The sequence below is a fragment of the Symphodus melops genome (genome assembly GCF_947650265.1).
Source record: "Symphodus melops genome assembly, chromosome: 16".
Lineage (NCBI taxonomy): Eukaryota > Metazoa > Chordata > Actinopteri > Labriformes > Labridae > Symphodus > Symphodus melops.
The window spans coordinates 24,284,367-24,311,616 of NC_136706.1; the positions used below are offsets into that span (position 1 = coordinate 24,284,367).

The window sequence follows — 27,250 nt, forward strand, 5'->3', positions numbered from 1 at the left end:
GGGGGGGGGGGGGGGTAGACTGACCCTGACCCTCACCCTAACAGGCTAAGTGATTGATGCCTGGCTTGCTAAGCTCCCCGATAAAGAGCTGCTAATGCTGCTGGTGAGCCGGGCACCAAAACCTGGACTGGATTAACTGGAGCGCAGATTCAGCACAATGTGAGGCTGAAGGTTCAGAGCGGGACACACAGAGGACACACAGAGGACACACAGAGGACAGACAGAGGACACAAAGAGGACACAAAGAGGATGCACAGAGGACTCACAGAGGACACAAAGAGGACAGACAGAGGACAGACAGAGGACGCACTGAGGACAGACAGAGGACTCACATAGGATGCACAGAGGACACACAGAGGATGCACAGAGGACACAGAGGATGCACAGAGGACTCACAGAGGACACAAAGAGGACACAAAGAGGACAGACAGACGGCAGACAGAGGACGCACAGAGGATGCACAGAGGACACACAGAGGACACACAAAGGACAGACAGACGGCAGACAGAGGACGCACAGAGGATGCACAGAGAACTCACAGAGGACAGACAGAAGACACAGAGGACAAAGAGGAAACACAAATGACACACAGAGGACAGAGGATGCACTGAGGACAGACAGAGGACACACACAGGATGCACAGAGGACACACAGAGGACGCACAGAGGACACACAGAGGACACACAGAGGATGCACAGAGGACACACAGAGGACAGACAGAGGATGCACAGAGGACGCACAGAGGATGCACAGAGGACAGACAGAGGACCCACTGAGAGAAGCGAGCACGTCTTCGTCTCTAATTAGAGAGACATACACACTTTAAGATCAAACAAAGAACTGGGAGAGCTGGGGGATTTTCGCTCCAAACTTAAGGACTGATTTGACTTGTTATAATTAATTAATATTTGTCAATATTTATCAATATTTCTAACAGACTGTTGATCTGTTTCTAAAAGTGATATTTCCCAAAGAGAATTCATCACGCTTTGTAACACCAGGCACAATATTCAGAGATGTGATTCTTTCTAGTTTACGTCGCTGATGGAAGAAGAAGACGAGAAAGAGGAGGAGGACGAAGACGAGAAAGAGGAGGAGGACAAAGACGAGAAAGACAATGAGGACGGAGGAAAATCAGAAAAATGTAGAAGAGTTAGACAAAGCTGAGGAAGAGGAAAAAGAGACAGATGAAGGAGGGAAACCAGAAAAAGGCAGAGGAGGAAGAGATAGAAAAAAAGAGAAATGGAGGAGAAGGAAGAAGCTGAGAAACAGGATAAGGAGGAAGTTTCATATATAGGAGAAGGAATATATATTGTTGAATGTCTGGCTTTTGTAAGAGCTGCACATTTTTTGTTTTTGCAGTTTTTGGGACAGTTACAAAAACTGTGTTCAAGACAGACAAACTGTAAAGATAAACGTTTGGAGAGCGATTTTAACAGGTTGGTATTAACAACGTATGAATTTCACAAAAACACTCATTTTCTATTTAAATATAATATATTTATTTAATAAATATATTTAATATATCTCATTGTTTTCCTTCATTATTCTCCTGCCTAGTTATGATGCGTGCGCGTGTCGGCGCGTGATGACGGAGGTAAGCGCGTGCGCGCTACTCGACCGTTAACAGTTGAGTCAGAGGTAGGTTAACGGTCGTTCACGCTCCGTCAATAAACTCATTTAAAAGTATTTCTATTGATTGTTTAGATGTAATTAAACGGAGGTGTTGTATTTAGGATTATATTCGATTTATCCTGTATCATTTTTGCAAAGTTTTGAATATTATTTATAAAGTTATTTATAAGTTTTATCGTAAATGTTAACGGCTGATTTAATGTATGTTAAGCTAGCGTCTCGCGCTGTGGGAAACCCCGTAGTGTCTTCTAAATTACTATTTATTACTATTATATAAGCTATATTTATAGTAATATACAGTAATATATTACTATTTTAAATGACAAGTTGTTTTCTTTGACTCTGTTTCTGTTCATTTATCTCTTCATACAGGAACGGAGAGGTTTTTTTTGTGTTTTATTAATATATGTACCCGTAAATTGGTTATTGCTGACATGTTTTAAACGTACTTTTGAAAGCTTCTAATGTTAATGTATTTGCTATATTTATATGCTATAATGTATAGGAGGATGGCTATACAGAGGATGGCTTCATTATTATTATTAATTTGCTGTCTTACTGTTTAATTTATTGAAGTTAATTTGTATATATTGTTCCTATGTTTTATTATTATGTATTTATTTATTTTAACATTATTTAGGATAATCTAGTTTTTTTCCCCACAATTGTATTGTTGATTTAATGACATCATTTTGAATGAATGTGTAAAGGATGAATAATAATAGCATAGGTCAGAGAGGAGATGATTGATCCCGGGCTCACAACACACAACTCATCAGTTTCTGTTCATTTGTCTGTTAATACAGAACCAGAACCAGAACCCACAAGCTGTCGTCTGAGTCGTTACATCCTCACTTTCTCACGGCTAACAAGATGATGTTCAACAAAATCCTGTCTTTTTTTTTTTTTCCACTTTAAAGTATAAAACCTGTAAACTCTTTAAAGTGTGCTCCATCTTCAATCTGCAGCGTGGGCTTAAAAATCATGAATCCGATGATGTCGGTTAAAGAAGTGAGTGATTTTATTCATGGCCAAAGGAATGTAGACATGCCTGATAGTGTGATTAATCCTCCCACTCTCTCTTGTCTTCATGCAGAGTGTGTTCTTGTTCAGTGCGGGCAGCAGGTGTTGGTCCAGCTCGTGTTTTGCCGCCGTCTTTCGGCTCTCACGGCTGATTAGACTCTGTGTTTGGAGCAGGGAGGGTTGTCTGTGTCACTTCTCTTCATTAGAGCTCGAAAACACAGACGGAGCAGTATGCCACATCCTGAACACGGAGTGGACACCCACAGAGGAGCTTCTCCCGCTGTCAGCAGCATGTCAGGACTTTAGGATCCTTGATTTCTGCAGATTTACCGGGCTCCTCCTGTTCAGGGGTTTCATCATGGAGCTGGGGAAAGTTCACCTGAACCTGAAGACGCTGCTGCTGACCATGATGATGTTCAAATGGGGTGAGTGGAAACACTTCTCTGATACTTTTGATCATTTCTGTGTCCTAGAGGGAAACTCAGTCAGCGTTCAAATCCCTAGAAAATCTCTCTGTGCTGGCTGTTTTAGAGTTTAAAGTCTAATCCTGTTTATGTGAAGGCGGCAGGCCGCAGGAGAAGATTTAACACCGCCACATGAGGAGCAGTTTTCTCACCCTATACTCTCTAATTTAAACAAACCTCTCAGTGATGTATTGAGTCCAGAGGAGGAGAGCGTGGAGCAGGAGACGCTCTCAGAGATGCTGCTGCTCCAACAAAGAGGCACAAGTGCATTCTTGGAGGAGGGACCGGTTTGTGCTCCCACAGACTCAAGCACATGCTAACTAGTTAGTGAGGAGGTGGGTGTTATTGTCACTGGGAATGTTTGGGATAATTGAGGTGGATACTCTCTACAATTATCGTCATCAGTATCATCAATAATTTAAAATCCTTGGAAAAGTCTCAGCCGTTTTTGACACGGCTGCAGAAGCACAGAGGGACAGTCAGACACAAAGAAGGCAGGGAGAGTGAGACAACTTAATATGCCAAATTTAAAGGTACAATGAGGAACTAGGTGGATAAAGCAGCAGGGTTCGTCTCGTTGGTTCAAAATGTAAATCAAATGAAGTCACTCAAACTGAATCTGTCAAACTTGAATCTGTAGATGCTTCTGTTTGAATGGTTAACGCGAGAAGGTTTGGCTTAAATCAAACTTTATTTCATGTTTTCACTCTCCCATCGTGTTGCATTTGACACATGACTGGTCGTGAATCAGCGCTCCTCAGTCATGCATACTCACACAGAACAAACAGGGATGAGATCAGCTCATTCATGAGCGTCTGTGCATGACCCGAGTCACACAACCAGGTCACTGAGCGTCTCTTTTCTTCAAGCTTTTTAAAGCTGGTTATCTGATAGAAGAGATTGATCAAACTCGGAGGAGGCAGTGACAAGTGACAGACTGTTGCAGAGAAAACACCAAACACTCTTTGTGTTGTGATCTCAGAGAGGAGCCTTCTCAGAGTGTGACAGGAGCTTTTTAACTGATGTGATTTTCCTTTTTTATGTTGCTGTTAGGAGCACACATAAACATAGAATCCTGACTCTTAATCCTGTTTGGTGTTGTATGTAACCTGTAACTTCACATTACTGACCACCACATCCTTGTAAGTTGGCGTGTATCTCGTCAATACCCAAATGTTGGCGTTTTGATTCCTATGATTTTTTCAAACACCAGTTTCCGATTATGCAACACTCTGCTTGTTTGTGTACAGGAAACAATGGCAACTGAACCGAGCATCTTTTTTTTACTTGGAGCTGATAACAGAACATATGATGCTATGCTAAGGTTGAATGGAACTTGATGCTACATACGTTGGCTTCTCTAGAGGTAAAAGACTACGTGAACCTGCCTGAAAGGAGCAGCATGTAACTGCCCCCTAGTGTTTAAAACAAGTACTGCAGTCTAAACTCTAATCATCACAGAGAGCTGTCTCCCCCCCTCCTCTCACACAGGTCAGCATGTGGTGGACACTGTAGCTTCAGTGTTTAGCCAGCTCTGCATGTGGTGGACACTGTAGCTTCAGTGTTTAGCCAGCTCTGCATGTGGTGGACACTGTAGCTTCAGTGTTTAGCCAGCTCTGCATGTGGTGGACACTGTAGCTTCAGTGTTTAGCCAGCTCTGCATGGGTCTGTAAAGCTTTCTGCGTTCTAACCTCTCTCCATGTTTCAAAAGCATCTCCAACATTGATCCTAGTTTGAGCAGCTTTCTGCTGCTGGAGCTTATTAGAAACATGCAGAGGCTTTTTAGCTCGGGTACAATCACTTCTATCTGAAGCAGTTCCACTGCCCGCTTCCATCGCTGCAACACCTGTTCACCTGATAACTGCTCTCATATCTGGCAAACCCAGGGGCGTCCAAAACGGCCTTCAAAGCCCCGCCTACCTTCTCTGGTCCAATCAAATCCAGAGCATTCAGGAGCAGAATCTAAAGTTAGAAGGAGGACATACTGGCTGCTGCATTGTTGTCAGAGAAGCTTCAACACAGCAGGTTTCCTTCATGATCACACAGGAAGAGAGCAGCTCTCTGATTGGTCCTTTAAAGCTGCCTCTAGCTGTAAAGTCTTGATTGATAGAATTTGGTTTGGTAAAAAGACAAACACCAGCTTCCTGTGTTAGCTGTGAGTTCTGTCTTAAGTTCTGCTGCTATACATCAACACAAAAGCCGATGTTGAAACTAGTTAGTTTGATATTTAAATTGTGTTATTGTTTGGTTACCATGGGAGATGTTTATCCCAACTAGTAGACCATTTTAACTTGATGTGACCAATCAGTGAGCAGCATTTTTCTTCATGCAGTGTCTCCTCTCCTGTCTGATTGTCTCCGACTGCCTGCATGGCTAAAACATTCTGTTAAGTGTCTGCTGTGTGTCCTCAGGGTTTTAATAGGTGAAGCCGATTCGATTAAAGGAAGCAGAAGAATGAGATCATGTGATGGAGACAAACAAAAGGTGACAGAGGTGATGCATGCTCTGTGCAGCTCGGAGCTGTAATCTGTGCAGGTATCCTTCCACAAGGAGATTAGACGAGCAGGGGGCAGATTGTCCCAACGAGGCCCGAAGGATTACTACTGAGAAAAAGTCCAGAGGTCAGGGAGGTCATCAAACCTGCTCGGGTGAAAGGGGGGGGAGGGAAAGTCAATTGAAGAGCAGGCATTGGTGGAGGACACAAAGACAGAAGACAGGGATCAATCAAGAGGGACACAAAACTGAAAGGTGCACAGTGGGGCAGTGGTTGGAGCTGAAGGTTCCTGGTTTGAGTCCCCGGGGGGTCGGATGCCTTTTTGTGTGGAGTCTGCATGTTATCTTTGTATGCTCGATACTTCAGCTTCCTCCCACAGTTGAAACATGCTCGTTAGGGACTCTAATCTGCCTGTAGGGGTGAATGTGAGTGTGGCTAGTTGTCTGTCTCGATAGGTCAACCCTGTGATTCACTCTTCAGGTTGTACCCAGCCTCTCAACCAATGGCAGCTGGGATCTGCACCAGCTACCCCCAAACAGCCTAAACAGTAAAGACACTGGATGACGGATTTCAAGGGTAAAACAGGTGTAGACTCTCCTGCGACTTTTGAATCAATTAAAGAGTTCACAGAGTTGATAAGTTAGTCAGTCTGTTGTCCTCACATGAAACACCAACATCCCTCGTTGATTATAATTTGATCCAATCAGCTCCACAGGTGAGCTTGGGGCTGATTTCAAGGTGTTCGTGTCACAACTGAGGAGGAGTCTCAAACATGGAGGGAATATATCATCTTAATACTGCAGGAATACGTCACCGTTCTGCCCTTTTGTTCCCTCATCAGAACCTGTATAGTGGTCGGTGTAGGCGTCAGTGTTTCTTTATTTTCCATCAAACCCGGGCAGAGTTGTTGGACTCCAGTCCAATCCCACCCTCCATATTTTTACCTTTAAACAGTTCCAGTTCATCCGTTTGATGTTGAAGCACATAATAAGTTCACTTTTCTCATTTCATGATTTCTTGTTGTTTTCATTCACTCTGAGATTTACACAGGTGCCCAAACGAGTTCATGTAAAAGTAAAGTAAAAGAGAGCACGCCTCTAAGTACAGGAAACAAAGAAGAAGGCCATGACTCGAGCTTTGAGGTACACCACAACGTAAATGATAACAAATTATAATGTTCAAAACATTTTGCTTTGTTCGGTTTGGAGAGGTAAAAGTTTCACTGTCTCAGTGTAGAGTAGATTTTTATTTGTGTAGTATATTAAAAGTACTTTTGTATTCGTTCAGTTTTAAAGAGCTGAAAACATTCGATCCTTAATGAACTCTGATTGGACGTCTTCCTGTTTGACTTGATGTTTGACACAAACAACCTCGAGTTAAGTTTCTTATCAAGCAAGCAATGGGATCATCACCTCGCTCAATTAACATGTTTATCCTGAGCTCCCTCTTTGATCCAGCAGAACCTGATCTGAACCGTCCACAGCCACATGGGACTCTACCTGTCTGCAGGTGGCTCACGGTCGCCCGCTGTAATCTGTGTGGCTCAAACACGTTTAGTGTCTGCGGACTGAGGGGAAAAACATGTCAGTCACAATTAGAAATGACAACAATCTTCTGCGTCTAAAAAGGTGTTGCTGGGCCACAGAGGTAAAACTTTCCTTTCCTGGAAGGCTGGCTTTACCATCTGCACCCTCCTTCCTCCTTAGACTTTGATTCAGATCAGGAATGAATCCAAGAATACCATTTAAATAGGGGTAAACATGGACCAGAGGTCGGGTCAAGCCACAGAGAACAGGTTCATCTCTAGGTCAAACAGACTATGTCACCTCCGGACATCACGCCAAGGTGACGATCCAAATCATAGTCTGGACGAGAAACCAGCAGCTGGAAGAAGGTGATGGAGAGAGAGTGGTCCAAAAACAGCCGATCATCCTTTTAATCAATCCAATCATCTGTGATCATAAACTATCATTTTCACACAGAATAAAGAATTCAGATTCAGTTAATCTACAAGAGAAAACATCTGAGCGAGTTGCACGCTCTCGTAATCTTATCACAACGCAAACTACTTTTTTTTTATCAGATTCTGTAGTTTAGTTGAGCCAGGGTTTCATGTTATCTGCATGTATTTCACATCACATCTGTACTAAAAGAAAAGACTGAAGTCCATGTGGAAACATCACGTGATGTCTGCAGGAGAGATTATTGAACAATCAGTGTGAACTGCTGGAAACAACCAGCGTTTTCCCTTTGTAAAAAAGAAAGAACTTCACCTGACTTAAAGTGGCGTTATGATACTTGACGTACATTTCTTCACAGTTTGACGTTACATTACTTGACTTCCTGTTTCCTGATCTTTCGTTACTTGAAACTTATTGTACTGTTTCCCTTTTCATGCACTGATTCAGGCCTTAAGGTTCTGCTTTTATTCAACATATGCTACATTATTTTTACATTTAATTATGTTATGTCATGTTCACTTGAACCACACTCTCGTCTGTGTAATTCACTGTTTTTTTTTGACCAACCAATAAATACAAAAAGTCACCTGAAGTGGTCCAGGACCAGCTGACCCTTGACCTGTGTTCAGTGTCAGCAACAACAACAACAATAAATCCCAGTTTACTTCACATGTCCATTCTGACTCTACCAGTTAGTTTAAAACACAACACACATCACTATCACCGGTTATCACAGGTTGTGGTTATTTTATATAACCCTAGTATACCTGGTGTATTCTCCCAGAGGAGACTCCTTACTTTGGAAAAAAAGGACATTTCCAATGTGAAATTGTTAAAGTTGGGTTTTAACTTTTGCAGGAATTTTCTGTTGATGTTTGACTCCAACTCTGGAGTCAGGAAACATTTTCAGGGTCCTTTTATAACTATTCTTTAAACTCTGTAGCACTTTGAGATTCTCTACAAGTGCACTACTCATAAAATGCATCATTATTATTATTATTATTATTATTATATTAACTTAAAGGGTCCACCACACCTTTGTGATTCTATCTCTTCTCAGAGTTGAACCCCGAGTCAGACGACATAACGTTCTGATTTGATCCAAATAATGTCAGACCCTTTCTATGAATAAACAGTGACCCTCTCTCACACTGAACTTCCTCATTAAATATCCCCCCCCCCCCCCCCCCCTGCCCCTCCATAACTCCCTTCACTGTTAATAACTTCCACTTCAGTGAGAATTTGGAAACAGGGCTCTGATCAAAGTGTGGGGTTGCTGGGAGGCTGATGGTGGGGGGGTGTAGACCGGCCTCGTAACAGGAATGTGGAGCGTTTCCACCCAGACCTCATGGCATCTGCTGTTGGGGGGAGACAGCCTGAGTATTGTGATTATTTTTCGTCAACCCCCCCGTTCAAATTAAAGTGTTTATTTCCTCTGTGAAATGACAAACAGATCGCCCCCCCAGGCTGAGAGAGGTTATTCATGGAGGATAATACAGTGCACTCATTATTTACTCTGGCTTCAGGCTAATTGAGACAAAAAACAACAATTAATTTATGTAACAGAAGGACGAACCCAACGTTCATTAACAGAGGAAACTTGTTGCTTCATTGGTCTGTGAAACAACGCTGACAATTCCCAACAGCGACCCCTGGAGGCCGTGGATAGACTCTGAGACTTTCAGTTCACACAGTCCGAGACGTAGGCGTCTTTCCCACAGGACAGTTCATGTCCACTCTGAAGTTCTGTTGGAGGAAGTCATCGTTCTTCATGACTTTGTTCAAATACTGAATTTTGGTTTTTGAAGTGCAGATACGACTCTAATACGGTATTGTTGACGAATGTTGAAGAGAACCTGTTTTTATATTTTCTAAAACTGTCAAAATTTTATAATTAGCTTATTTGTGTCAATGCAGGATCAGCGTTATAACGGTTTGGGGCAGTAAGTTAGCCATATGTGCACAACCACACGGGCCTGGGGCAGTGATGTTCCCCTGGTCCTGACTATTACTCTAGTCTGAGATTTCCACACTGCTCGTTACACATCAACCTTACAAAGGCTGTGCGGCTACCATTTTATGATACATGAGCAAAATCGTTTTGACACATGACGAACCGTCGCGTCTCTGTTGAGAGAAAAAGGAAAGAGGGCGCTCGGTTACAGACACCGAAGCTTAAAGCTAAAAACAAGACGTCTTACAGACTGTATAAAACATGGACGTTGTCTCAGTGATGTCACACATTGGTGTCTGGAGATGATGATGATGTTAGTCGCCATGTTGGAAATGCAGACTCGTCTTAACTTTAGATCAATGTAGAAATAACCAACCAGGCCGTACGCCTCGTGGCAAACAGCTGTGACACTCCTATATGTCACTCAACTCGGCCACGCCCCTTTTTATTCAAATGTTTACAAAACACTTAATGCTATCATACAGCACAGTATCAAACAGCAGCCCGCACTCTGCAGGTTTTATTGTAGCACAGCGGATTTATTGTCTGTTGAGTCACAGTAGAATTTGAACCTGTGTGAGTTAAGAATACACACGAACAAAAGACACTGTGACGTGTGTGAGGGTTTAATCGTACAGTGTGTGTGTGTGTGAGAGGGTTTAGCTGAATAGCGTGTGTGTGTGTGTGTGTGTGTGTGTGGAGGTTTAGTCGTACAGTGTGTGTGTGTGTGAGAGAGGGTTTAGCTGAATAGCGTGTGTGTGTGTTTGTGTGTGTGTGAGGGTTTAACACTCCTGGACATCAGTGCCAAGGAGGAGTGTGAGCAGATTAGGAGCATGTCAGAAGGAATGAGTGTAACAGGTTTAAATGGCAGAAACACACTTGGTCATTTCTCATCATCCACTTGTTTGTTGCTGCTGAATGGAGACATTTTAAAAAGTTCCCAGCAGCAGTGAGTCATGTGAAGGACCTGGCATGAACCACGGTGTCATTATGTGTCCAGTTAAAGTCACCTGCAGACGTTATTCAGACTGAAGGTTTCTTCCAAATTATTCTACAAAGAGAAGCTGAAAAAACTTTGACTTGTTTGTAAATCAGGACGGAGATATCAAAAGGTTTGAACGTGCTGATTCTGCTTTTATTTCTTACTTTTGATGAGAGATGTTTTGAATCCCCAAACTTGTCTTCATTGAGCAGAGTAGTCCAAGGCCTAGTCCACATGTAGGAGGCTATTTTTTTAAAACTAAGGTCAGGTTGTCTTTCTCCATTTAGAAAAATAATCCTGTTCATACACGTTAAGTTCTCAGAAACATCTTCATCCACATGAAAATAAAAAAATGCATTACTACAGATGTCACGAGCAGCATGAGTAAACCATTTTCAAAGTTGTCCTAACAACCTGTAGTCTGAACTGTTTACATCCCAAACCGTCAGCCTGGGCGGCTGGGTGTGTGTGTGTTTTTTTTTTTTATAAAGAAACCCCTTTTTTAAAAATACCTGCGTACATGTGGACGAGGCCTAAAGCTCTTGCCCAAATATGGTCGTATAAATTGTGTATTTGTCTGCAACTTTGTGTGTTTTTTTTGTCCTAGCCAGGTCTCCCTTAAAAACAGTTTCTTAATCTGAATGGGACCAATCTGGTTAAATAATAAATGATCACTTGTAGCTTTGAAAGAACAAGTGTTCAGGTGTTTGTAAATTCATGATGTCCGTTAGTTTGCTTGGAAACAAAGCGGAGCATGATATGACGACTGCTGGAGACATCCTGAGCCCTGGGCTGGAAGGTCTTGTAATCAATGTGCATAAATTAATAATCTTTCCTTTGTCTTCCAGGAATCCTGTGCAACGCCACGTCAGACAGTTGTTTGTCTGCTCCCTGTCAGAACGGAGCTTCCTGTGTGGACAACATGGACGACTACGCCTGCCTCTGCCCCAGAGGGGACGTCAGATTCATGGGTAAGAACTGTGATGAACTCTATGACGCCTGCTCCTTCGCTCCATGTGACAACTGCACCAGCGTCCCGGGCACCGCAGAGTACCACTGCACCTGTCCGGAGGGTCTGACAGGCGATAACTGCACCGAGGAGGTGAACGAGTGCGAGAGTAACCCGTGTTCTTGGCCTCGCTCGTTGTGTGTGGACCGACTCAACGGATACTTCTGCAGGTGTCCTGAAGGTTACGGAGGATGGGACTGCAGGACTCATGTCACAGACTGCATCGACGAACCGTGCAGGAACAACGGGACCTGCGTGCTGAGACCGGAGGGGTTTGAGTGTCACTGTGCACCTGGGTTCGAGGGAAACACCTGCGAGGAGGATGTCAACGAGTGTTCATCAGAGCCCTGTCAGAATGGAGCCATCTGTGTGGACGCGGTGGCAGAGTTCCACTGCTTCTGCGTGCCCGGGTTTCAGGGTTACAACTGTGAGATCGACATCAACGAGTGTGCATCACGGCCTTGTGAGAACAACGCCACCTGCATCAACGAGAAGGACCACTACGAGTGCGAGTGCCTGTTGGGATTTACAGGTACGTACCCGTTGATGTGATCTACCCCTCCATGTAGCCTGCGGTGGATGTTCTTGAGTTCTCACATCAACTCCTCCAAACTTTAGGCCGATGACTAACGGGGGGCTGGCAGGGAAAAAGCTTTGTGGTTGTGTGAAAGTGCCGTAAGACTCCCCAAGTGTGCACTAATGACTGTTTTAACCCCAGCAAAGAGTCTAAATATCTGTGACTGGTGTTCAGGTCCTTTAATAAATACGGTGAGTGTGACGTTTCTCAGGAGGAAAGATGCGATATGAAAAAGACGCTCTGGAAGTTCAAGAACCAAACGACAGATTCCAACATTATGTGCAATTAAACATATTCAAAGTATCAACAAACAGGATGAAAATAAAGATTATTAAGCAGCTTTGTTATCTGCATGAATACTGCACAGTCATAAATGTTTATTATGTGTCATGATGAATCATCTCCTCAGCAGTGAGACGGACACTTTCTACTCACTGACAGTCTTCATTCCCTCGTCTACGTCTCGCTCCTTGGTTTGTTAATCCCACAGTGTTTAGTTTGTTCCTGATAAACGGAGCACGAGGAGTATTTTAAGAGCTCACTAAGATGTTCTCTTATCAGCGGCTCAGATAACGCAGAGCGGGAAACACTCTCGTCTTGCTTTTCTTACACTGCTTTCTTTCTGCACGGCCTGCTCAGTGTCAGAGGAGCTGCATGTTATCAGAGTGTGTTACGGTCAGATCAGCAGCTTTACATTCCCACCTGTCAATCACTCAGTTCAGAAAGACGTTATCAGCTCAGAACAGACACAATGGGACTGATTGTTTTTATAACATTTAACACTTTTTCCTAACTCCCCCTTCAGGAATAAACTGTGAGCTGGAGATCGACGAGTGTGAGTCGAGTCCCTGCCGTAACGGAGCGACCTGCCGTGACCTGATCGGCATGTACACCTGCGAGTGTCCTCCCGGGTTCGATGGCGTCAACTGCGAGGTGGATGTTGATGAGTGTGCCAGTGAGCCCTGTCAGAACGGAGCGGTGTGTCATGACATGGTCAACAGGTTAGTGTGCAGGGGAGAAAACAGGTTTTCCTGGATGGGTTTAAAAGCAAGAAACTCTGTGATTAACTGATTTTTTGGGTTCAGTCAATGACTGACCTTCTTTTTTAGTCTGAAACAATGTGGCCGTAGAGCTCCACATGTTCACTGGGGGGGCTGCTGGCTCTTTTATGTGGGGGCTCAAAGTCTCATAATCCGTCTCTCACGTAAAAACATCCCAGGAATGTCTTTGTTAGGACAGAATTTGCACACATACCAGAATTAAACTTTTCTACCAAGCAGCAACCTCAAGTGGGAAAAGTTCCTCCAGTGTCCACTAGAGTCTGTCTCCTGCAGTGAGTCAGTCTCCATAGAGCTCTATGTTAAAATGTCCAACTTTACAGCTGCAGTTCCTCCTGTGTCCACTAGAGTCTGTCTCCTGCAGTGAGTCAGTCTCCATAGAGCTCTATGTTAAAATGTCCAACTTCACAGCTGCAGTTCCTCCAGTGTCCACTAGAGTCTGTCTCCTGCAGTGAGTCAGTCTCCATCCATTATCTATACCACCTTTCCCGTTCTGGGTCACGTGGGCTGGAGTCAATCCCAGAGGCGGGGTTAAACCTTGGACTGTTCATGAGTCAATCACAGGGCTGACATTTAGATACAGACAACCAGCCATTCTCACATTCAGATTTAGAGCCATCAATAAACCTATTATATCTTTGGACTCCAAACAGCCCCATGTAAAAATATCCAACTTCAGACCAGACACAACACGTTCACAGCCTGACACAAAAAAACAGTTTGCATCTCTAAAGCTCATTTCTACTTTCAGTGAGTCAAGAAATGCTGAATTCTTGTCGAGGTCACTTCGATTGACAGGAGTCTCCTACGTCAGCTTGATGTTGACTGAGCAAATCAAAAAAACAAAAGACCATAACACAGAGGCGCTGCTTGTCAACAGATGATGGCTGACGTCACTAAGCTAGTACTGGTGCTAACGGTGCTAACTGGACAATGTTTAATTTTATGTAGTAGTCTAATCAGGCGTCTCTCTCAACTCAACTCAACTCAACTTTATTTATAAAGCGCTTTTAACAGCCGTAGCTGTGACAAAGTGCTGTACATACATGAAGAGCACAAACATAAAAGTAAAGTAAGTAAAACACTAACAGTGTTAAAACAATAAAAACAATAAAACACTAAAACAAGAACAGAGTCTCATGCTGGGTTAAAAGCCAAAGAATAAAAATGTGTTTTAAGATGAGTTTTAAAAATGGACAGTGAGGGGGCGTGTCTTATATGGAGAGGGAGGTCGTTCCTGAGTTTGGGACCGGCAGAAGAAAAAGCCCTCTCCCCTCTGAGCTTCCACTTAGACCTCGGTACCTCCAGGAGCAGCTGGTCAGCTGACCTGAGGCACCGGGCAGGAGTGTAGGGATGGAGCAGCTCAGAGAGGTAAGGTGGGGCGAGATCATTTAAAGATTTAAAAACAAATAAAAGAATCTTAAAATGAACTCTAAAATGCACAGGCAGCCAGTGGAGGGAGGCCAGAATTGGGGTAATGTGCTCCCTCTTTCGTGCTCCGGTTAGGAGGCGAGCAGCAGCATTCTGAACTAACTGGAGCCGAGCGAGGGAGGACTGGCTGACTCCGACGTATAGTGCGTTGCAGTAATCCAGCCGAGATGTGACGAAGGCATGGATTACTGTTTCAAAGTTCTTTTGTGAAATAAAAGGCTTCACCTTTGCCAGCCGCCTTAGGTAAAAGAAGCTGGACTTCACAGCTGCACCAATTTGCCGATCCAATTTAAAATCGTTGTCCATCTTAAAGCCCAGGTTTGAGACTGTCGGCTTCAAAAAGTGTGCCAAAGGGCCCAAGTCAACAGTGGGGGTTTTCACAGAGCCACTCGGGCCAAACACCATCACTTCAGTTTTGTTGTCGTTAAATTTTAAAAAGTTCAACGACATCCAGGACTTGATGTCTTCAAGACATGACAGAAGTGGATCCAGACAGAAGGCATCTTTCTTTTTCAGTGGCACATAAATTTGACTATCGTCAGCATAACAGTGAAAACAGATACCATGCTTTCTCAGGATGGAACCCAGGGGAAGCAGGTACAATGAGAAAAGCTCTGCTCGTCAACATCGTGGGAGATTAACTGTGAAAAATTTTACCGTGTCAAGGACATCGTCGTTCACTTTGCAGTAACTAGAGATGCACTGATAACCACTTTGTTGCAAACCAAGTACAAGTACCCACTCATTGAAGTACCATTACAAGTACTTAATAATGCCACAGAATTTCTCTTCATCACTTTGAAGGTAAGTTTTATTTTAATCAGATATGATTCCTTACTTTTTGATTTTAAAACTAAAAAACATTCCTGTTGCGGACATTTTAACAGTTTTTAGAAACAAACATGGCAGACATTTCCTTTTTATGTAACCTGTAACATGTTCAGTGGATCTCTGTACCACAAAGAAAGAAGAACACTGAAACTAGTTAGTGCTGCAGACTGTGTGGATTAAGTCCATCCATGTTGGATTCAGTACATCCATCACTTTTGTTCCGGGGCCGGGTCGTGGGTTCAGCAGTCTAAGCAGGGATGCCCAGACTTCCCTCGCCCCAGACACTTTCTCCAGCTCTTCTGGTGGTACCCAGAGGCGTCCCAGGCCTGCTGAGAGACAGAGTCTCTGGAGCATGTCCTAGGTCGACAGCATGACTGCGGATGCTGTACCGATCCGTCTGTCAATCTCACACTCCATCCTCCCCTCACTCATGAAGAAGACCCCGAGATACTTAATCTCCTCCACCTGGGGCAAGGACTCCCCATGGCTCATCCCAGCTGCCTCACACCGCCCCAATGCGCACTTGAAGGTCCAGGTTCGATGGAGCCAAGAAGACCACATCCACAAAAAGCAGAGACAAGATCCTGTGGTCCCCGAACCAGACCCCCTCTGGCCCCTGGCTGCGCCTAGAAATTCTGTCCATAAAAGAAATGAACAGAACCGGTGACAAACGGCAGCTCTGCCTGAGGCCAACACGCACCGGGAACAGGTCTGACTTACTGCCGGCAATGTGAACCAGGCTCCTGCTCCGACCATACAGGGACCGGACCGCCCGTAGCAAAGGGACCCAGACTCTCTGAGCACCCCCCACAGGACGCCATGGGGGACACGATTGGACACCTTCTCCAAGTCGACAAAACACATGTGGACTGGTTGAGTGAACTCCCATTAACCTTCGAGCACCTGATAGAGAGTGTAGAGCTGGTCCAGTGTTCTGCTGCCGGGATAAAACCCTCATTGTTCCTCTTAGATCCGAGGTTCGACTAACGGCCGGATCCGCCTCTCCAGTATAGACTTACCCAGGGAGCAGCTTCGACAAAGGAGGCGGAGAACATGGTCCACTCGGACTCCAGCCTCCGGACTCCAGATCTGTGAGAAGCTCTCCCGGAGGTGGGAGTTAAAGACCTTACTAACAAATGGTTCTGCCAGACAATCCTAACACACATAGTCACAACACGTTTGGGCCTCCCGAGTCTGACCGGCTTCCTCCCCTGCCAGCGCATCCAACTCACCATCAGGTGGTGATCAGTTGACAGCTCAGCCCCTCTCTTCACCCGAGTGTCCGAGACACACGGCCGGAGGTCAGATGACACGACCACAAAGTCTATCATCGACCTCCGTCCTAGAGAGTCCTGGTGCCACGTGCACTTATGGATCCCTGTGCTCGAACATGGTGTTCGTTATGGACAAACTGTGACAAAAACAGAACACCGTTCGGGTTCTGATGAGGGAGGCCGTTCATCCCAATCACCCCACTCCAGATCTCACTGTCGTTGCCCACGTGAGCATTGAAGTCCCTCAATAAAACAATGTAGTCCCCAGTCGGAGCACTATCCAGCACCCCTCCCAGGGACTCCAAGAAGGCCAGGCACTCCGCACTGCTGTTCGGTCCGTAGACCAAGACCACTGCTTGTCCAAATATTAGTGGTGAAGCTGAAGGCTGAAATGCCCTGCAGCAGTCCGTGGATGTGCTTTTTCACGAACTTTAACAAACTTAATCAAATTAGTCGTATTAAAGAAGCTCATTTTCGCTCCTTCCTTTGAGAATTTTGCATCGCAAAGTTTTCAGTTTGCTCTTCTTATGTCGTCAAGTACTTAAAGGTAAGTTTTGAATGAAGGAGGAAAACCTCTGTTTTTAAAAAAATACCTGCCTACATGTGGACGAGGCCTGAAGTGTCAATGGCAGGTAGAATAAAGGACAAATCACAAAAACATCTGTAACTACTTCTTGACTGGTCGAGGAAGAGAGCGAGGAGCATCACAGCAGATACTTCTTATCCTCTCTTCTGCCAGTTTGAGCCTCTGACCTCTGGGAGGCGCTAAAGAGTCCCTCTGGCAGCTACACATGTATTAAAGAAGTCATTTATCCAGACTGATGAGATCTGAACCCTGATAGGAATGTTCTTGGAAAACTCATGAACAGAAAGACTTTTTAACATTTGGAATATGGGCACATTATTCCAGTGACCAGAAAGATTCAGTGTTGTTGAGTATCCAATGATATCAAAGCACTTTTATGAACCTTGATCCTGATAAGCTGTAATAAAAACTCCTCTAACGGACTCACCTGACACAACCTGGGCAAAGGTTGTTATTCTCCGTCACTGAGAAGAGACGACATGAAGGACTGACATTAAGATTCACCTTCAGAGCAAAACCAGACCGCTGCAGGACGGAATACTGGGAACACTGGGATTATAAGGATACTAGGAAGATCTGCACTTTTACCTGAAACTGAATCCACAAAACGGATGAGACATTAAAAAGAACAAAGAATAAAGATCGAAGGAACTTATAGTGACAGAGAGTCACACCGAGGTCTGCTGCGTGTTTTGACTCTAAGATAAAATGGCGTCCAAGTTAGAGGAAGATCTGAGCTGTCCGATCTGCCTCGACATCTTTAAAGATCCAGTGATCCTGTCCTGCAGCCACAGCTTCTGTAGAGTGTGTGTGCAGAAATGCTGGAAGGAGAAGGATAACCAGGAGTGTCCACTCTGTAAGAAGAGACATTCAAAGGGAATTATTCCTAACTTTACTTTAAAGAATCTGTGTGAGAGTTTCCTGCAGGAGAGAGATCAGACAGCTTCAGAGGATCTCTGCAGTCTGCACTCTGAGAAACTCAAACTCTTCTGTTTGGACCATCAGGAGCCGGTGTGTCACATCTGCAGAGATTCAGAGAAACACTCTGAGCACAGATTCAAACCCATCGATGAAGCTGCTCGACAACTCAAGAAGAAACTTCAGGAAACTCTGGAGCCGGTGAAGCTGAAGTTATATGATTGCAAACGAGTTAAAGTTGAGTTTGATATAACAGCAGAAAACATTCAGGTCCAGGTCCGACACACAGAGAGGCAGATTAAGGAGCAGTTTCAGAAGCTTCACCAGTTTCTAGAAGAGGAAGAGGAGGCCAGGCTGTGTGCACTGAGGGAGGAAGAGGAGCAGAAGAGTCAGAGGATGAAGGAGGAGATAGAGGCTCTGAGCAGAGAGATAGCAGCTCTGAGAGCCATAGAGGACGAGCTAAACGCTGCAGATGTCTCGTTCCTGAAAAACTACAAGGCTGCAGTGGAAAGAGTCCAGCAGCGCCCCCTGCTGGAGGATCCACAGCTGCCCTCAGGAGCTCTGATAGACCAGGCCAAACATCTGGGCAATCTGAGCTTCAACATCTGGACCAAGATGAAGGACCTGGTCTCCTATAGTCCGCTCATTCTGGACCCAAACACTGCTAATCCAGGACTCATCCTGTCTGAAGATCTGACCTGTGTGAGAGGAGGACAGAGAAAGCAGCTTCCTGATAATCCAGAGAGGTTTGATTATTATGGCTCTGTCCTGGGCTCTGACGGCTTTAACTCAGGGACTCACAGATGGGACGTCCAGGTTGGAGACAGTACATACTGGTTACTGGGCGTGTTATCAGAGTCTGTACAGAGGAAGGGAATCATTGAGTCTGGATTATGGAGAATACGACTGTTTAATGGTGAATTCAAAGCATACTCCCCGTCACATCCAGACACTGTTCTCTCATTGGACAAGAATCCTCAGAGGATCAGAGTGAATCTGGACTGTAGCAGAGGAGAGCTGTCGTTCTCTGATCCTGATACTAACACACACATACACACCTTCACACACACTTTCACTGACAGGATGTTCCCATACTTTAATGTTGGGGAAGAAGTGAAGATTCTACCAGCGAAGATCTCTGTGACTGTGGACAAATAATAATAAAAGATGATGGGAATATTGTTCTGGTTCTTTGTTTGATTCTTTTCGGATTGTGACTTTGTGTGACTTTGTTGAATCATTCTCTATAACTTTGAGTATTTTGACAGCAGGTACAAACTTGATCCTGATTGGTTGGTTTGAGTCATGTGATGCTTTAACGTGTTTTATGCTCTCAGTGAAATTCCTCCTTGAGGTCATAAAAGTTTTTTATTGATTTATTTGTTAACTGTCATCTGTGGTGAATGTCTGATTTCCGACTTTTTCTCTTAAATCTAAAGAGTCCCTGAAGGCATCATCTGTATCTCTGTGTGCACAAGTCTTCATCCTGCACAGAGAGAATAAATAAGTGTTATTATCTGCACACTAATTAATTAATTCAGGTATTTCTGTAAACTTCAGTCTAAAACTGCGACATAAAGTAAGTTTTAAAACAAGTCGATCACTGTCGTCTGACTGAGAAAATAAATGTCTTAAATTAAGAGATGTAACGAGCTCTGGAGAACACAGGGTTAATTATTACAGGTTAATGACCTGATAAATATCACAGGTCAGTTATTGAACACTTGAACCGTCTGAACAGATTTATTAGAGAAACAGCAGCTCACAAATGTTTGATTCAAAGAGCGACGATGGTGATAAAGTGTTGACCTGGAAGAAGAAATAAATGCTGCATTCTCTGATAAGACTCAGAAAGGATCATAAAGAATAAACAACACAGGAGAGACGTGAGAGGACAAAGTTTGACTTGAGTTTATGACTTTATGTTCAGAGATTAAATCAGAAAAAGAATCAGATAGGGCAGGGGTACTTAGTAACTGAAAAGGTCCACTCACCAAATTTTTTTAGTCAGGTTTGGAGCACGCCATGATTTTTGCTTTACTAAAGAACAGGTACAGACAGATACCCCTGGTGTTTAAAATGAGTTCTGCAGTCTAAACTCTAATCATCACAGAGAGCTGGCTCCCCCCTCCTCTCACACAGGTCAGCATGTGGTGGACACTGTAGCTTCAGTGTTTAGCCAGCTCAGCATGTGGTGGACACTGTAGCTTCAGTGTTTAGCCAGCTCAGCATGTGGTGGACACTGTAGCTTCAGTGTTTAGCCAGCTCTGCATGTGGTGGACACTGTAGCTTCAGTGTTTAGCCAGCTCTGCATGTGGTGGACACTGTAGCTTCAGTGTTTAGCCAGCTCTGCATGTGGTGGACACTGTAGCTTCAGTGTTTAGCCAGCTCTGCATGTGGTGGACACTGTAGCTTCAGTGTTTAGCCAGCTCAGCATGTGGTGGACACTGTAGCTTCAGTGTTTAGCCAGCTCAGCATGTGGTGGACACTGTAGCTTCAGTGTTTAGCCAGCTCTGCATGTGGTGGACACTGTAGCTTCAGTGTTTAGCCAGCTCTGCATGTGGTGGACACTGTAGCTTCAGTGTTTAGCCAGCTCTGCATGTGGTGGACACTGTAGCTTCAGTGTTTAGCCAGCTCTGCATGTGGTGGACACTGTAGCTTCAGTGTTTAGCCAGCTCTGCATGTGGTGGACACTGTAGCTTCAGTGTTTAGCCAGCTCTGCATGGGTCTGTGAAGCTTTCTGCGTTCTAACCTCTCTCCATGTTTCAAAAGCATCTCCAACATTGATCCTAGTTTGAGCTTATTAGAAACATGCAGAGGCTTTTTAGCTCGGGTACCATTATTGGAACCTAAAAACATGCATTTGTTGTGCAAAGTGGAGATTAAGCGTTCCACAGATAAATAAAATAACATAACACAAATTCCAGATTAGAAAGAACAGACATAAAACTTAGCCGACCTTAACCAGGTCGGCTAGCACCGCTATCCTCTGTGAAGCTCACAGAAATTTCCTTGTGACTGTAAACAGCTGGCCAATCAGATCATTGCATCCCTGATCACCATCATTTAAAATAAATAAGGAGGTTTTATGACCCACATATCTCACGACACTGCTCAACAGGTGACCCAGACTGACATCATTAATGGTGAAAGTGAAGAAAATAGGTCTCCTTTAATTGGACACATGCAACATACTTTGTCCACAGGGGGGCGCTAAAATCCACATCAACAGAAAGATCCTCACTGCTGCTTTTAATGAATGTTTGAGAATGACAAAATCCTTCATTATTTAAATACCTTAAAGTCAACTTGATTTACTTTTAAAGAATGTGTTAAAATATCAACTATTTAGTTAAAGTTTTGTTGGAACGTTTTATAGTTTTCTTACGTTTGTTCATTGAAAAAAGATTCTGAATTCCCTGTTTTTGTCAGGATGATGATGATGATGATGATGTTTTATGGATCAAAGTGATCTCAATGCTGCTGGTTTGGTTATTGACATGCCTGTGTGTCTTGCAGCTATGAATGTGACTGCAGTGAGACTGGATTTGAGGGCGACCACTGTGAGCTGGACATCCCAGAGTGTGCCTCTGATCCCTGTCAACACGGGGCCACATGTGTGGAGCGAGTCAACGGATACACCTGCCTCTGCTGGCCAGGTACTGAACTGCACCTCACACATGAACCTTTCTGCACCAAAACAAACAGACTGAAGTTTTACATTCAGATGATGCTGCTTTCTTTCAGGCTCTGAGCTTCTTCTCACCTGAAGCTCAAACACTGACTTAGAAATCTTCAGTGAAGTTTACTGCTGAAAGGTTGAATTTATTCTGCACTCATTCACTGCTGTAGTAGTGGCTGGTATTAAGCCTGGCATCGTTCACAGCACACTGTCAGGATGAAACAGAAAAGGAGGGCATGAAGTTAAAACAGAGAAAGAAGCTCTTGTTCTGTCAGGCATGGAGTCAGTTTGGTTTAACGGTAAAATGTCCTGTGTTGGAAAACACAACAAAGATGTGTGGAGCTCTTCATGATGTGTTTGTTCTTCCTCAGGTTATGAAGGACCAAACTGTGAGGTGGATGTAGACGAGTGTGCTGATCGGCCCTGTGAGAACGACGGGGAGTGTTTCGAGCGTTCAGATCCGTCTCACTGGGAGCTGGACTGGGAGCTGAGCTTCGCAGACGCTGCAGGATACATCTGTCAGTGTCAGCCGGGCTTCGCAGGTCAGAGCAGCGAATAAAAACTCCTCCTCAGCTTATATTTATATATATTTATAATGTTTAGAAAGATGTTTCTCTGACGTTCCAGGGGAGAACTGTTCGGTCAACATCGATGAGTGTGAGTCTGAACCCTGCCACAATGGAGGAACCTGTGAAGACAAGATCAACGGGTACACCTGCACATGCTCAGACGGGTTCCTGGGTGAGTCCAGATTAAATCAATAATCTATTTATTACATTTTAAATGTAAATCTAACATCGTCTTGTTTTTCTGTGCAGGTGATCTGTGTGAGGTGAACATCGATGAGTGTGAGAGTCAGCCCTGTCAGAACGGAGGCTGGTGTGAAGACGGCCGAGCGTCCTACACCTGTCACTGCCCGGAGGCGGAGCCAGGCGAGCTCCCCTGGGGGGGCCACCTCTGCGAGCTGAAACTGTCCGGCTGTGTGGACCACCAGTGTCAGAACGGAGCCACCTGCCTCCCCAGGCTGGAGGACGGAGAACATGTCCACACCTGTTTGTGTCCCCACGGTTACTATGACGACCACTGCTCCACCAGAACCACCTTCTCCTTCTCCTCACCTGGGTTTGTCCACATCCAGGTGGTGCTGGAGGAGCGGAGACGCAGGGAGGTGGAGCACCAGGGTCACCATGGTTATGGGGTCCAGCTCAGGTTCAGGACTACCCTCCCCGACATGCTGCTGGTGTTCAGAGGAGACGAGGACACACACCTCCTGCTGGAGATCGTGGACGGGGGTCTTAGTGCTCGAGCGTCCTCTGATGACACCGACCTGGACGTGTCGTTTCCTGGTCTGGTCAGTGACGGAGACTGGAGGGAAGCTCATGTGTTTTTGGACGAGGGAGGTCTGGTTCTGGTTCTGAAAGGTCCTGGCTGTGACAGGGACGGGTGCCGGGTCACAGACGGAGGCGCTGATGAACCCCCCTTCCAGCCCTCTGAGGCCTTCTCTCAGGTGTATGTGGGTGGAGCTCCAGAGGAGCTTTTAGAGAACTCTGTGAGCGCTCGAGGTTTCATCGGGTGTATGGAGGACCTGATGATCGACTCAAAGCCCATCCTGCCTCAGAACCTCCCCGAGGACCACGGCCACCAGCTGGGCTGCAGTAAGACCGAGTGGTGCAAGCCAGACCCCTGCAGTGGACATGGACTCTGTGTGGACCTGTGGACTAGCTACCAGTGTGACTGCCACAGACCGTTTCACAGTGAGAGCTGCAACCAAGGTAAGACCAGTACGACCCAGTTCAGTAAATAAATCTTTAACACATGAAGGAAAACCCAGATCCGGTCTGGAAACTAAACGTTGTATTCGTCTGACTTCCTCCCTCACAGAGTTTCCTTCATGGACGTTCGGCCATGAGGACACGAAGAGTTTCAGCTCCTACGACGTGTCCGAGAGTCACGGCAGCAGCTTCAACGTCTCCTTCTTCCTGAGGACGTTAAAGACCGAGGGTCTCCTGTTCCAGCTGAGGAGACCCTCACAGGTGTACTTCTCTATATACCTGGGGATGGGCAGGGTGCTAGTCAGCTCGCTCCCTAACAGCGCCCCCCTCTCGGCGCCGGTGTTTGTGAGCGGCGGCGAGAAGACGATGCTGCAGGTGGAGGTCAGACAGAGACAGGTGATCTTTGAACACGCGGGGCTCAGGTACGGCATCGGGGAGATCCCTGAGGTGGAGGTGAACAGCGGGGATCAGGTCTACGTCGGAGGACTACCTGCAGACCTGGACTCTGACACCTGGGGGGGCCATTACAAAGGGTGCCTGCAGGACCTGCGTCTGGACTCGGTGCACCTGGACGTGGACGCCTGGAACAGCTCGCAGGAGGAGGAGGTGTATTTACCGAGCGACGCTGAGAACGTGAAGACGGGATGCATCAGTGACGATACCTGCAAGGTGCGGAGCGTCACCTGAGTTTAGCTAACTGTGTTAGCTGGACACGATACGCTAGCTAGCTGGTTGTCAGTTTGTTTGGAGATCAGGTCCACACTAACCTGTCGTTCCTCTGCAGGTGAAGCCGTGTCATCACGGAGGAGAGTGCGTGGTCACCTTCAACGACTTCACCTGCTCGTGTCTGGAGGAGTTCAGGGGAAAGACTTGTGAGACCCGCGTGTGGTGCGTGAGCGACCCGTGTGTGAACGGAGGACTCTGTGTGGATCTTCACGACGGATACGAGTGTAAGAACGTCTGAAGACTGTATCAGGCTCGACTCCACCGAGCGGTCCGGTTCAGTTTGGACTGCAGGGGGTCCAGCTGCCCCCCTTTAGGGTCGGACCGGTGTTTGTTTTACATCCATTCAGTTTAATAACATTTGATTCTCTAACAAAGGTTTCATGTCGACCTTCAGGTGTGTACAACGCCACGTTCGAGAACAACCCGGTTCACTACATGGCGGCGGGCTCCCTGTCTGCGCCCGTCTCTGACGTCTACGTGGAGCTGAGGACTCGCTCAGAGAACGCCGTCCTCCTCCGAGCCTTCTTCGGGTCGGACCTGCTCCTGGTGGGTCTGCTGGACTCCTCGGTGCAGGTGGAGATCCACACGGGGAACAGCGTGGAGACCCTGAGCTTCACGGGCGTGCGGCGGGTGGCTGACGGGAGCTGGCACCGTGTCAACATCTCGCGGTCCGAGCGGGGACGCAAAACGTCTCCGTGGGTCATCACCGTGGACGGGATCACCGACGCCAGCAGCCTGCCGCAGAGGACGGGAGGTCTGCGCTTCCTCAATGAGAAGGGCGCCATGCTGGCGGTCGCAGAGAGCTTCACCGGGTGTCTGGGCGCGGTCAGGGTGGGCGGGGTCTACCTGCCCTTCGTGGACGACTATAAACCCCCTCAGAGATCTCAGTTCCACCTTCATGGTAAACCTCACATCCATCTGGGCTGCAGCAGCGCTCCGGTGTGTGCGTCCGACCCGTGTCTGAACGGCGCCACCTGCCAGGACCTGTTTAACGACTTCAGGTGCGCGTGCGACCTGGGCTGGGGCGGCGAGCGGTGCGAGACGGACGTGGACGAGTGTGCGTCTCAGCCCTGCGTGCACGGCAGCTGCAAGGACTACCTCGCTGGCTTTGAGTGTCGCTGTCACCCCGGGTACGACGGCGCTCTGTGCGACGAGGACGTGGACGAGTGCGAGCGTCACGCCTGTGAACACGGCGGCACCTGTCACGACGGCGCCAACACCTACACGTGCACCTGCCCCGAGGACTACAGAGGCCCCCGCTGCCAGTAAGAGCCCGACTCATCAGCGCTGCAGCTCCACACGCGAGTCTCCAGTCATTCATTATCTCCTCTGTCCACCAGGTGGAGCTATCCGCCGCTGCAGTGCGGCGTAGACCTGCAGTGTGCAAACGATGGCGTCTGCACTGACGGGCCGTGGGGCGCAAACTGCACCTGCGTGTCCGGATTCACAGGCAGCAGGTGAGCTCAGGCGGCCATGTTGCCTCCATGTTATGTAATCACCTGGTGAAGGTGGAACCGTGGCGTTCTCATCCTGGGACACAAACAGGATCGGTCTTCATTGTGGACTCGTTGTCAAGCAGGATCAGTTTCAGTGTTTTCCATGTTGCAGGTGTGAGCTGGAGATCGACGAGTGCCAGTCGAACCCGTGCAGAAACGGCGCCACCTGTTTGGATCGATTCAACATGTTCGTGTGTGAATGTCTGCCCGGTTACAGCGGTCCAACCTGCGACGCCAACGTACGTACACGTGCTCGTTCTCTTCCTTTAAACTTCACAGAATCAAACAGACAAACCAACACCGTCCTGTGTGTGTGTGTGTGTGTGTGTGTGTGTGTGTGTGTGTGTGTGTGTGTGTGTGTGTGTGTGTGCAGAAACAGGCCCACTATCAGAGCGTCCCCTGGCTGCTGGTGGCCATCCCGCTGCTGTGCTGCTGCGTGCTCATCCTCATCATCGGCCTGACCTTCATGGTGCTGACGGCGAGGAAGAAGCGTCAGTCTGAGGGCGCGTACAGCCCGAGCACGCAGGAGCTGGCGGGCGCTCGGCTGGAGATGGACAGCATGCTGAAGGTCCCCCCCGAGGAGAGACTCATCTGAGACACCTGACGGACTGTCAGACAGGACGCCAGCTCTCAGACTGTAGACCTGGACCTGATGCAGGATAGAGCCCCCCCTGCTGGCAGAGTTTAGGTACAGCAGGCTCACTGCTGCTGACAGTCATGTAGCTGCTTCATCTGATCCGACACAAAGACTAAAAGATGCATCTTACCTAGTGCAGCTTCTTTTTTTTTTTACCTCTTTTTATATAATCTGGACTTCAGGTCACACGGCTTCATCTCAAGACTCTCTGAGAAAACACGACCAACAAGCTGCAGCTCCTCCACCGGCCACTAGAGGCCGACTGAGAGACGTCGGACTTTGGACTGATTTGAAAATTCGTCAACGAGGCCAACGCGTGTTTCTACTTCTGCATCTTGTTGGTGAAAGAACCAAACGAGGAGCGAGTTTGTTTACTGGTCTGGATGCAAATTGACTAAAAAAAAAGACTAATTCTTTTTTAAAAGCTCGATTTAAAGAAGTAAAGTTCAGGACTTAAATGTGGACTGTCAGGATAAAGAGTGAAGTGCGTTTGTGTTCAGAGAACTCATCAACATATTTAAAAGAAGAAAGGAGAGAGATGATGTTTGCACAGCTGTTTGTATATTTATGTTCTTCTGCAGGGTTGGAGACAGTTGGACTGTCAGAGTCTCTGCTCGTCTCTCTGGGAGCAGATCCTCCTCAGCTGGTCCTCCCGGATGTTTTTGAATGTAAAGATGAAATAAATAAAGAAAGAAGATGTCCTTGATTGTAGATTGAGGGAGACACACTGTAGTGTGAAT

The 27,250-nt window shown here is 46.3% G+C and overlaps 2 protein-coding genes and 1 long non-coding RNA gene across 8 annotated transcripts; 2 read left to right on the top strand and 1 right to left on the bottom strand.

Annotated features, from left to right (window-relative positions):
- The first annotated feature begins 1,560 nt into the window (after positions 1–1,560).
- Positions 1,561–27,244, top strand: crb2a (crumbs cell polarity complex component 2a). 5 transcript variants are annotated; one of them, XM_079364396.1, is made up of 15 exons: positions 1,561–1,641; positions 2,442–2,646; positions 2,732–3,083; positions 11,362–12,054; positions 12,905–13,100; positions 21,717–21,856; positions 22,251–22,421; positions 22,507–22,620; positions 22,698–23,651; positions 23,761–24,320; positions 24,436–24,601; positions 24,772–25,642; positions 25,718–25,834; positions 25,986–26,112; positions 26,247–27,244. In XM_079364396.1, the coding sequence occupies exons 2-15, from the start codon at positions 2,620–2,622 to the stop codon at positions 26,466–26,468; spliced, it is 4,710 nt and encodes a 1,569-aa protein (XP_079220522.1). In that variant the 5' UTR covers positions 1,561–1,641; positions 2,442–2,619; the 3' UTR covers positions 26,469–27,244. The 5 variants fall into 5 exon arrangements, 4 of the variants coding, with proteins under 4 accessions (XP_079220522.1, XP_079220521.1, XP_079220523.1 ...); XR_013780838.1 differs by lacking the exon at positions 1,561–1,641 and having other exon boundaries at positions 1,648–2,646; positions 26,247–26,561; positions 26,693–27,244; XM_079364395.1 differs by lacking the exon at positions 1,561–1,641 and having other exon boundaries at positions 1,648–2,646.
- Positions 16,843–19,355, top strand: LOC306836577 (E3 ubiquitin-protein ligase TRIM39-like; the record flags this gene model as incomplete). The annotated part of the gene is made up of 1 exon (XM_079363751.1): positions 16,843–19,355. The coding sequence occupies exon 1, from the start codon at positions 17,988–17,990 to the stop codon at positions 19,353–19,355; it is 1,368 nt and encodes a 455-aa protein (XP_079219877.1). The 5' UTR covers positions 16,843–17,987.
- Positions 19,432–25,979, bottom strand: LOC306836987. 2 transcript variants are annotated; one of them, XR_013780839.1, is made up of 3 exons: positions 25,877–25,979; positions 21,964–22,087; positions 19,432–19,683 (listed from the first exon to the last, which is right to left on the bottom strand). It is a non-coding gene; the product is annotated as an uncharacterized lncRNA (long non-coding RNA). The 2 variants fall into 2 exon arrangements; XR_013780840.1 differs by lacking the exon at positions 19,432–19,683 and having other exon boundaries at positions 21,954–22,087.
- Positions 27,245–27,250: the final 6 nt, after the last annotated feature.